This window comes from Typopeltis vanoorti, chromosome 17 (assembly GCF_054136105.1).
Source record: "Typopeltis vanoorti isolate ZY-2024b chromosome 17, IOZ_Tvanoo_1.0, whole genome shotgun sequence".
Taxonomy (NCBI): Eukaryota; Metazoa; Arthropoda; class Arachnida; order Uropygi; family Thelyphonidae; genus Typopeltis; species Typopeltis vanoorti.
In genome coordinates this window covers 99,980,376-99,992,563 of record NC_143565.1, presented here as the reverse complement: position 1 = coordinate 99,992,563, position 12,188 = coordinate 99,980,376, and the positions used below count along the sequence as shown (strand labels likewise).

The window sequence follows — 12,188 nt, the reverse complement described above, 5'->3', positions numbered from 1 at the left end:
TATAGTTCTTAATTAAGTACAATTAGATTTAATTTCGAAATTATATTTTATAATTAATGTTTAAAATTAAAATTAGTCTTGAACGATCTGGTATTTTTTATTAAAATTTAAAATTTCTTAAATAACAATTTTAATATTTAAAATAACTTAACATTTTAATAATTGCATTGTTTTAAAATAATTTTAATTATTATTTTTTTTAAAAATAAGATATTTTTAGAATAATTAAATTACTGATTGAAATATTTCCTAAGCAAAATGTACTGATTGTTAATCAACATAAGTTAATAACGATATTCTGATACGCACTTATCATTATAAGATGCACATTGATGAAATCTTTTTTAATATTATTATAAAAATCGCTGTATGATATTATTTCAGATTTATCAACTGAACAGTAAGCAGGTTTATGCTGTAGTTAGTCAATGTAGCGCTTTATTTTCATATGCATTTTCAATGTCGGTGAAATATTTATTCTCCATATGTATTAATATTTTTAGTTTTCTTAATAAAATATCTTTAAAAATAAATTTAATTATTTACTAAAAATTATAATTAATTTTTTTTTGCATATTCATTAACATCTGTTATTCACAAGATTCGATTTATTTCTATGTTTTGAATTTAGGGAAGGTGTTAATGGGGAACGCACTGACATTATTCTTAGCTGGAAGTGCCACAGTGAGGGACACGCTTGAGTGGATTGTAGTAGCAATGGCAGAATATCAAGATGTGCAAAAGCGAATGCAGGAAGAGATTGACAATGTCGTTGGCATGGAACGAACACCTTGTTGGGAAGATCGCTATGATTTGCCATACACGCAAGCAGTTCTCCTGGAAATCCAGAGGTGGAAGACAAATACACCACTTAATTTGCACAGATAGTAAGTGAAATTGGTGAACATTGATGTACTACGCAAGCAATAAAAAGTCCGGTATATCTACCATTTAAAATGAATTTTATCATTTATAAATTATAATAAATAAATAAAAGAAAAGCTGTTTACTTATATAAAAACTGTTGATTATTTATAAGATATGCATATATATATATATATATATATATATATATATATATATATATATATATATATATATATATATATATATATATATATATATATATATATATATATATATATTCGATCGAATAACACCAGACATTTATAAATTTTATAAAGAAAAAAATGAATGCACACCAATTTACAATAATAATCATAATTTAATTAAAATGGTTTTTTTTATCGAGGGGTAACAGATCAAGACGTCCTAAAGTCCTCTTTAGGACTTCCAGGGTAACAAATGGCAATGCTGTAGTCAATGAAGGTTTAACTGAGGCTCGGCTATTGCCGTTACCCAGCCATGATTCGAGCTTTTAGCTCAATAACACCCCAACCGCACAGATTTTCTTCATTCAGATGACGGGATAAAGAGTCAAGTACTCAGTCCATTCCCCAGTTCTTTTAAGATTTAAGATAACAGGTGGCAATGCTGTAGCCAATGAAGTTTTAACTGAGCCTCGGCTATTTCCGTTATCCTGCCATGACCAGAGCTTATTGCTCCATAACACCCTATCCATGCATTTTCTTCTACAGATAACGCGGGATATGAAAAGCATTCTTGCTTCACCCATTTAGCCAAATATATATATATATATATATATTTTTTTTTTTCTTTTGAAGTGATAAAAATTGCAGAATCCGTGCATATTAATAATTTGGAATCCTTTATTTTTTTTTTACTTTTACATTTTTTATCATACTATATTATTTTTTTGCATTATAGCAACACATCTCCAATGTTATTGGTTAAAACAACTAAAAAGCATATTATTCATTTGTTGATTGTATTCACTATTTGGTTTCAAGATACCAAGTAATTTTATATAAACTTGGTTTTTTAATTCTATTTCCCAAGCGAGAAAACAAAGAAGTAAGTCCAATTTGCGCCTGCAAGTAGTGCAAGTCTGAGGCAACTCATGGTAGCGCCACTTTAGGCAACTCGTGGTAAAGGTGGATTAAGATCTGATCACTTTCCGTAGTATTTTCCCCTTAATTGCTAAGTACAATTTTAATTAATGAACTTTTTAAAAATGAATGAACTTTTTTAAAAATCCTTAGTTTATCCCCTATACAAATACACTATAAGTTTACAAAACTTTTTACTGGATGGGAGCCACATAAAATATTTAAAACTTTAAACCTTATATATCTATCTACGATAAAATAGCCAATAAGTTGAGTGGCTCTACCATGAGTTGCCTTAGACTTGCACTACGTGCAGGTGCAAATTGCACTTACTTGTCTCTTTGTTCCCTTGGACAGGTTAGGTTAGGTTAGGTTAGTGGTGACAGAGGGCGCTGCTGTACACCAAAGTAGCGATACACAAGTCATATATATATATATATATATATATATATATATGGCGCCCTCTGTCACCACTGTTACTCATTATCTATGTGGATCACATTACGAAGAAAAATGCCATTAGACCTGATATCAAAATTGAAAGTATTTAATTCAGTTCATTACTTTATGCAGATGATTTTATACTCTTACATTAATCCAAAACAAAGCTTCAGGATGCATTTGCTCAAATTTATTATTTTTTTTATAATTCTCTTACACGTTTTTAACAACATTTCTTTTTATCCTGCTTGAAACTAAGTGATTATAACTTCCTATTTTAAATCCCTTGTAACCGGATCCGGTGCGATATATCACTATCTACGATAAAATAGCCAATAAGTTTTCTTTTTTGTTCTTTGTCTCCTCTCCATGGGAATTATTGCACTACTTATGCCGAAACATAGCGTCAAAGATGACAAGCTAAGTTCAGAACAGAAATCTATCAGGCACCTAAGGTCATTAAACTTTGACCTTTTTTCCAAATTTTCCCAATACATTTCTAAATTCCCCTGACACTCACTTCCTGTCCTTCTGTTTAACTGCCTAACAAGGACAAACTTTTCAGTTTTCTTTATTTCAGCTGCCATCTCTAATGACGCGAAAATTTCCACCACTTCTTCATCAGGAGAATCTGATGCTGGACAAAATAGGCACAAATAAATTTCACTGTCTAACTTCCCATGTTTGAAATTTGCTCACAGAACTGTAAGGTAAATTGCTAGCCGATCTAGAAGTTTATCTTCGTGTCTAGCATGAAATTCTGTCACTGCTTCTTCATTTCCTTGTTCGCTTTTTCTTGAATATAATATGATGAAGATATTATTTAGAGACTGTGACAGATATTTCAGTCTTTTTCATCAGAGTAACACAGTTATGAACCACCTGATACTTCTCTAGTTTTTCTGCTAGCTAGACTTAAGTTTTTTAGATATTTCTGATGTTTATTGTGTGCCTTTCTTGAATTCTTGAAACATGGAATTCCACTCTTATTATCATGCTATTTGCCTGATAGTAAGTTCCTGCTAACGGACGCCCCAAGAGTAAAAGATTTTTTTCCATGTTAATAATTATACATTCATTATAATTAAAACCTAGATATCAACTGTGAATGTACTAGCTGATTAATTAACTGACATTATGTCTTATGGCATTCACCAGCAGTTACGTTATAATAATCCATGTTTATTATTGAGTAAAAAGTAACGATGAATAAAATATTTCCTTCAGTGTGACTGAAAGGTCAATAGTATTCATGATATTAGATTTATGGTCTCCACTACCGTTTATAAAAATCTACGTTTCGTCCTTTATATCATGGTCATCCTCAGGAATACACACACACACTCACAAATATATCGAAGAATAAATCGAAGAATGAGCATTGTTGTCAGGGTTCTATGTATGGACCAAACTTCAAAAAATATGAGGTCATCGTTCTTGTTTAATTTGATTGCTTTATGAAGGTCTCACATGCCTCTTTAAATTTTCTTTCATACTATGCTATTGTGCAATCCATCTTATGGTTGTCTCCCAAGCATACCACAGCATTGATCGCACTCCCTTCCTTTTCACGTCCAGAAAACCACCAGTTTAAATAAATTAAAAGTACACCAGATTAAGTAACCTTTAACCTACCACACGTATATAGAAGAAACTGAATACACATTAGAGATAAAAAAAAGTCCTCCCTTAATCCAACATCACAAAACAGCACTTTGAATGGTGAATAACAGATATGACTTTTCTCTTTTGTCCTCCCCTGATTTTTTTCTTTAGGTGTGTGTGTGTGTGTTTCCAGTTTTACTTATGCATGGATGGTTACGCTTCCATTTATTCGGGTAAATTTCTAAATGTGAGAGGAGAGGAAGAGGGATCTTTGGATGTGCTTTGGATTATTGTCCCCATTATTTCAATCAATAATATACTGCGTTAGAGTTATAGGCCACAAGGCAGCAGTCTAACGTACTTTCTTCACCATTTAAAAGCATGGATTATCTTGGGGTAGCAAGACTAAAATAGTCTTGCCTACTCTCTCTGGGAATAAAAGGCGTAAGTGAATTTTATATCCATTTTTAAACAGATAAAATATTTTGTTTCTCTGCAACCCTCGAGAACCAGAAAGATTATCACACATGATCGCCGAGTACAATTTTAATTAATGAACTTTTTACAAATGAATGAACTTTATAAAAATCATTAGCTCACTCCCGATACAAATACACTATAAGTTTACAAAACTTTTTACAAAACCTGGATGGGAGCCACATAAAATATTTAAAGCTTTAAACCTTATATATTGTTGTACGAAATGAAGAAAGGGCTGAAAAGCTAGAATGGACGGGTAGAGTTCACTGATTATGCGTTCGTGGCGGATTAATACAGCCGGCATGCCACTCCTCTGATGCAAATCCTAAGGGCGTGCATTTATTAGATTTGCATATAATTCTGAATAAAGGAGTTACAGTTTATCAAAAAAAAACTGTTCCCTTTTAAATAATATATTATTTACGCCTTAAAAATAATATTTAAATATTATTGTAAAGATAGATTATCCGTATGGGGGTCGTTATCTATAAGGCCAAAGAAACCTGTCGTGATTAATCTCTCTTTCTCTCTCTCGGCTCTGTTAGTTATCTGAAATAAAAAAAAAAACATTTTATTTCAAAGGTTACTGACAAGACAGTAAAAACAAGGACATACACCTGCTCAGCACGGGCCCATATCACTGAAAACATAAATCAAGGGCACAAAAACCTGTTCACATTACTTCTCTCTTGTACATATACTTTCAGTGTATCATTACTATTTGTGGTATGCTTTTTTATTCTTTGAGACATTGGAAATATTATTAAATAATTTGGATCAGGGATCGGTAGTTTCAGGGTAAAAAAGCGACAACAGTAAGTCACTTTTTACGCTGAAAACTTTAATGGGAATAAGCGAAAGCAAAATCGATATTTTCAAAAAATAACCAGTTTATCTTAAAAAAAAATCATGATTTTTTGTTTTCCATTTGTCATAAAAACATTTTGAAAATGGTGAACATTATTCCGATATTGTTCCTTGATATAGGGGGCGTATTTTCAAACGCCATAGTTGTTAGATAATATTTCCAACTTTAAGTTCACGCATGCGTGTATGAATGAACAACACTAGAATTAAGATATTTATTTATTTATTATTATTATTATTATTACTATTATTATTATTACAAGTTACTGCAAAGAAGTAACTTGTTAATTAGCTCTGATTTTAACATTTTTCTGTAAAACGGAACTGGTTTATCGTAGTATCATTTGTATTTAGCCATACAGACTAGTTGATACTCCTGATAACAGAGTGCAAGTCGTTTAACATTTTTATGTTACATCCTATTCATTATTAAACATTATTTATAAACTCCATTAGGATGTCATTTTTACAGCACACCGGAAGACAGCTCTATTCTGGGATACGACATTCCTAAAGGAACTTTATTATTAGTGAACATCTGGGCAGTGCACAACGAGAAGAACTATTGGAAGGATCCTGAGATGTTCAAGCCAGAAAGATTCCTATCCAATGATGGAAAGACAGTGATGAAGCATGAACAATGGATGCCTTTTAGCATAGGTAGAGTTGGTTTGTTTCTTATTTTGTATTCATTTACATCCAACTTTGTTTATAAATTACTCATTTGTCTTTCCCTTAATCTTTTAAGATTAATGGCTGATAACAACCAAGTGGGTTCACAGACAGGATGGATTTGAATCCATACTGTATCAACCAAAGTCTGCAAAAGCGTGGATTTCGCTCCATGCTTATCTGTGGTAATTCAGAGTTGATATTACAATCGATACATTATTGAAAATCAAAAGAACTTACTTGTATTCCCCATATTAGAGTATGGGGAATACAACTTTCTTATGGGGAATACAATTTTCTTATTTAAAGGTGAAGTGATAGTACGTTCGTATAGATATGAGTGAGTAGACAAATAAGAAATACAGCCACAGCCATTTAATATCTTTGTATTTTGAATATGACAATGGACCAAGAATGCTGAATTAATGTTTTTTTTTATTATTTTTAGGGAAACGCTCATGTCTAGGAGAAGGTCTTGCAGTATTGGAAGTGTTTTTGTACACAACTGCTCTCCTACAAAAATTCAATATCAAATTTCCTGAAGGAAAATTTCACGATATGACAGGAACCCTTGGAATAACGTACGGGCCAACTCCTTATACTGTGTGTCTCGTTCCGAGAAACTGAATGATTACCACCAAATCATGAAGATGAAGAATGTGATTTCCAATGGGACGATGTATTTGTTTTTGTTTTTAATCAAGTGCTGTTTTTAATAAAGCTGATATTAATACAAGGGATCTTTTTATGGCTGAATCTAAATGACAAAGAGTAAAACACACGCTAAACTTTACATTAAGTAATATTAAACAACATACAGGAGTCCAATAGTGTCAGATCTTATATTTCGGTCTTCTAGGGCATTTCCGACCATATTAGTCCACCGAGATCTGGGCTTTTTTCTGATCTTTCACTTCCATTATGTGTAAGTGACCATACTATCTGAGATTATCTCTACTAATACATCCCTGAATGCTAACAATGGCAAGTTCTTTCCCAATAGCCTTGTTTTAAACAGTGATATCCATGATTCTAATATCACTTTAAATGGCACTCCCTTTTCATGTGATTCATATAAATGATAAACTTCAGTGTAAATTGTATACACCCTTATCGTACACCCGATTTTATATCCTCCAACCCTCCTCCAATTCTAAATGCTGTCTTCTAAAATACAGATCATGTATCGCTCTGTGTAATGTCTTAGTTACTACCATATAATTACAGCATTTTGAACAAGTTTACTTTTGGTACCTTGGCACATGCCTTCTTCAAGATCTATCAAACATAAATACACTCCAGTGATTTTTCAACTGTATGGTTAAGTGAAATCGGATCCTGACAGCCTCTATTTGGCCTGAACTTAGATTGCTTTCTACAAGTTTGCCTTCCTCATTTTTGCAGCTTTTTCTTTCAAGTATGTTCCAGTTTGCCTAGCAACTGTATTACTTAAGAATATAGCTTTGTTATCTATAAATCCATTACAAATCTTTTGTTTACTTCCAAGTTGTAAACGTTATTTAGGCAACAGATAGTCCAGTTTGCCTAGCAACTGTATTACTTAAGAATATAGCTTTGTTATCTATAAATCCATTACAAATCTTTTGTTTACTTCCAAGTTGTAAACGTTATTTAGGCAACAGATAGTCGAATGCTGAATTACTAGCAAATTAATTATTGTGTTTGCACTATACTTGTTACTATTTTCTCTCTTTTCCAAAGTGATTTTTTATTCACACTAACAGTTCTTGGACAAGTGAAATGTCACAGAATTTGATTAAAGCATGTGTAAATTATTCTGGAACATTTGTTTATCAATGTGCATCCAATGTGTACAGATATTGTCCATTACAAACGAGTCGTTCTACATCATTAAAAATTTTGTCAGTGCCTGTAAAATTTACCGCAATGCGTAACTAATAAATATTAAACATTACCGACGAGGATTTTATCCTGTAACGTTTGGTTTAATATCACTCAACTTAGGGATGGTAAAGATTGTCCGGTAGGCCTCAGATATACGTGTTCGTTGAAAGTCACATCCCGACACCTATAACTCCTAAACAAGTTTGCTAACATTTTCAGCTAATTTATGATTTATGTAGTAATTCCCTTTTTTTCTGGAATTTTTGAAAGAAGATTAAATGTCTGGTATCTCAACGATGGTAACAGACTTTTCTTAATCTCTGAGAACTTTTTGTCCTGTTAATTTAAATGTCTTCGGAAGTAAGTTAACCATAAATACATTTTAGAGGCAAAGTAGCATGTGTTATTCAACGCGTTCATTGAATTAGAACCTTTGGTTATCCACCTACAGCAAGATGCACCGGCAGCAGCTCGTTTCATTTCGTAAATTAAGATCACTTATTTTCGTGACTTTTTCGCCCTTTTTAATCTTTCTTTCAAAAGTCCACAGAACTTCAGACTCCTCCCTGATATTAGAGGCTTCATATTATTTTGTGAATAAACGTTTCATGCAAATAAAGTGCGATTTGGCTTTAAAAATGTCTTGTAGTCTAGTAGGTGGGTTGCAGTGGCGGCCCGTACATAAGCACTGCGACACTGCAGCATCCCCAAGGAAAAAAATGAAAAAATTAAATTTTGTTTGTGTTTATAAAAATAATAACAATGATTACAACATTATATAAATGCAATACAACATGTTATGTTTTGACATTGATTGAATAGTTAATGATTGGAATTGTTCGATTAACGCTTTAGATTACGAAACAAATGCACTGCGATCTAACGCCGATGTTCGTTTGCGCTTGTCATTGCCATTGATACGAAACTTTTATTATTGGTGTTTGTTCGTGGTGAGGATGAAATATTTTTAATAAAGCAATTTTTAATATGTAAATTTATTTATTAAAAAATTCGTTACTGATTAGGAAAAAAAAGTTTTTTTTTTTTTTTTTGTATATGCAGCACCCCCGCTTACAATTTTCACCGGCCGCCACTGGTGGACTGAGTAGTTGAGTAGTGCTGTGCAACGAAGAGTGGCCTCCCACAATGTATCGTGGACTTTGTGGAAGTATCAGATAATAATAATAATAATAATAATAATAATAATAATAATAACCAGAAAAACGAGGTTTCAGAAAGCGTATGCATTTATGTTGGAAACAAAAATTCCCAGAATCTGCAATAACAGAACAAAGACTTATGGACCAAAACAATTTCATTTTTTGTAAGAAAATATTTACTGAACTTGAGCTGCAAGAGTTACGTAATAAACCAACAACTCCAGTAACAGAAAATCATCAGGCGGAAGCTATATCAAACTTTGGAATTCAACTCAGTAAGCATAAAGCTGACGATATACATCAGAATGTTTTGACAGAAGTGCAGTGTAAAATGAAGTCAGGGATATTGACATATGAACTGCAGAAATAACCGTATTAAACTACCACCATTAAAAGTTTTACAAAATCTAAACTAAAACAGCTCCTCTTAGACGCAAATGCAGTAATTGAAACCATCACAACTAACAGTATAAAGGAAACAAATCAGCTCCTATACAGCACAGCCTATATCATTTCAGTAAAGCTTGGTTGCAAACAGAAAGAGCAAAAGCCGAGGATGAAACAATCTGCACCATGGAAAATCCGGTTAGAACGAATAGTCAATAAATTTCGAGATGATCTGAGCAACTTAAAAAGTTTTAAAGAAGAACGGCAGAAAAATAATATCAAAAACAAACTGATTAACACATATAATTTGGCAAACAAAACAATTGCTGAAGTTACCGAAGAGTTAAAACAAAGCATTACGGCGACTGCACAGAAAATTAAAAGATATGAAGCAAGAATAAACCACTATGTGCAAAATGTGCAATTTCGACCGAACCAGTTCTTTCAGTCTCTTCAGAGAAATACAAATGCAAACAATCATTCACATGAAAAAGAAGAAACACTCAAATTTTGGAAGTCAATTCTGGGCTAATCCTATTGAACACAATAAAGATGCTTCATGGATTAAGGAAATAGAATCACAAATGAAACAAAAACAAATGCAAAATGTTATTATCACTAAAGAAATGGTCAGTGCTCAAGCTGGAAAATTAAAAAACTGGAGTGCGCCTCGCAAAGACGAACTACATGGATTTTGGTTAAAGCATCTAACCAGTCTACATGGTCGAATGGCAGAACAATTTAATTATTTGATGCAGTCAGGCTCAGTGGAAGACTGAGTGATATCTGGGCGCACTTTTCTCTTCATGAAAGATAAGGATAAAGGTGCAGACCCAAGTAACTATCGTCCAATAACATGCCTACCAACTATGCTTAGCTGTTCACTGCAATCATAGCAAATTCCATATACCACTGTTTATCCGATTGAACAAAAAGGAAATTTTCAAAAATCCAGAGGGACAAAAGACCAGATCCTTATTAATAAAATGATTCTCAGAAACTCAAAAAGACGAAAAACTAACTTAAACATAGCATGGATAGACTACAAGAAAGTATTAGATTTCCTCCCACATCCTGGATCCTAAAATCACTACAGATATTTGGAATTAGCAAAACATACATTCGTTTCTGGCTGCTGCTATGAAATCATGGAAACAACTTTAATAGTGAATAATGAACGATTCGGAGATATTCGCATTAAACGTGGAATTTTCCAAGGTGATTCCTTGTCACCATTGCTCCTGAACATTTCTTTGATACTTATATTAAGCGGATTAAAATCCCTTATTATTTTACAGCCAGTATGCGAAACTCTGAGATCGAAAACTACGATCTAAGAGTTTCATGCCGAAGAACTATCGGCGAATCCAAGCGTAAGTGAACACCTGGTAGTACAACACCAAAGCAACTCGAAGCAAAGGTGGAGCAAGCTCCCTCGCTATCCTTGATATTTTCTCATAATGTAAAACACAGCTCCTAGGGGATGTAATACTGCTTTACATTATGAGGAGAGTTCACTACTCTGACGGTTTCAACCTTTTGAGGTCTCATCAGTGAGTAGGTAGACCTGAATGATATCCAAGTTTAAGTGAAAAGAACTTACATACCTTCACTATACGAATAGCCGTTTGGCTTTTTATCTTATTTATAATATAATATATGTATGGGCACACCTTTCTGGCATTCGTATAATGAAGGTATGTAAGTTTAAGAAGTTACATCGACAAGAGCTCTGAGCCAATGCTTCAAGCAATTACACAAGAGGACCTTCTAAAAGCAACAGGAAACAAATCAGATTACAAAAAGGAACAACAAAATAACCGATATGTGCGCTGGAAAAATAAACCCTTGCATGGCCAATTTCTTCAAGGTACTGAGGACAAAATTGACGTGAACAATGGCTACAATACGGATACATTGAAAAAGAAACAGAAGGATTTATTCCGGCAGCTCATGAACAGGCATTACAAATTAATGCAATCAAAGCTAAAATTTTGAACATCAGTAATAACAGCAAATGCAGATTATGCGATCAGAAAGATGAGACTGTAGAACATCTGATCAGTACTTGCAGCAAAATAGCTCAAACTGACTATAAATACCGCCATGATCAAGTGGCCAAAATAGTTCATTGGCATGTATGCAAAAAATATGCTTTCCTACTTCTGATAGGTGGTGGTAGCATAAAATAGAGACAGTATGGAAAACGAAGCAGCAAAAATTCTCTGGGACTTTCGAATAAAAACTGATCGGCATTTGGAACACAACAGACCTGATATCACAATTATCGAGCATCGACAGATTTGGATTATTGATATCGCAGTACCCAGTGTTAACAACATTAACAACAAAGAACTGGAAAAAGTTACTAAATATTGAGATCTGGCAATCGAAGTTGGCTGACTGTGGCTTAAACACACTAAAGTCACCCCAATAGTTATCGGTGCATTTAGTACAACTTCAAAGAAGCTATCCAACTATTTACAGCAATTAAACATCAACGAAGTGACCCCATATGACCTACAAAAAACAGCATGACTTGGAACAGTCCATATTTTACGACGCTACCTGACGGACTATTCTTGGATTCTTGGGTAGAATCTGAATTGTTCTGAATCACCACTCAAATTTTTGTTTAAATAATGTTGTTTAAATCTTGTTTTGACTGTGTATCAATTATGTGAATAAATAAATAAATAAATAATAATAATAATAATAATAATAATAATAATAATAATAA

The 12,188-nt window shown here is 33.0% G+C and overlaps 1 protein-coding gene across 1 annotated transcript in view; it reads left to right on the top strand.

Moving 5' to 3' along the window:
* Positions 1 to 6,770, top strand: part of LOC150097693 (cytochrome P450 2J2-like) — a 29,396-nt gene extending 22,626 nt beyond the window's left edge. The window contains exons 6-8 of the mRNA XM_090407291.1: positions 632 to 887; positions 5,836 to 6,023; positions 6,484 to 6,770. Coding sequence (XP_090263417.1) covers positions 632 to 887; positions 5,836 to 6,023; positions 6,484 to 6,662 — 623 coding nt within the window. The 3' untranslated portion in view covers positions 6,663 to 6,770. The remainder of the gene's footprint in view (positions 1 to 631; positions 888 to 5,835; positions 6,024 to 6,483) is intronic.
* Positions 6,771 to 12,188: the final 5,418 nt, after the last annotated feature.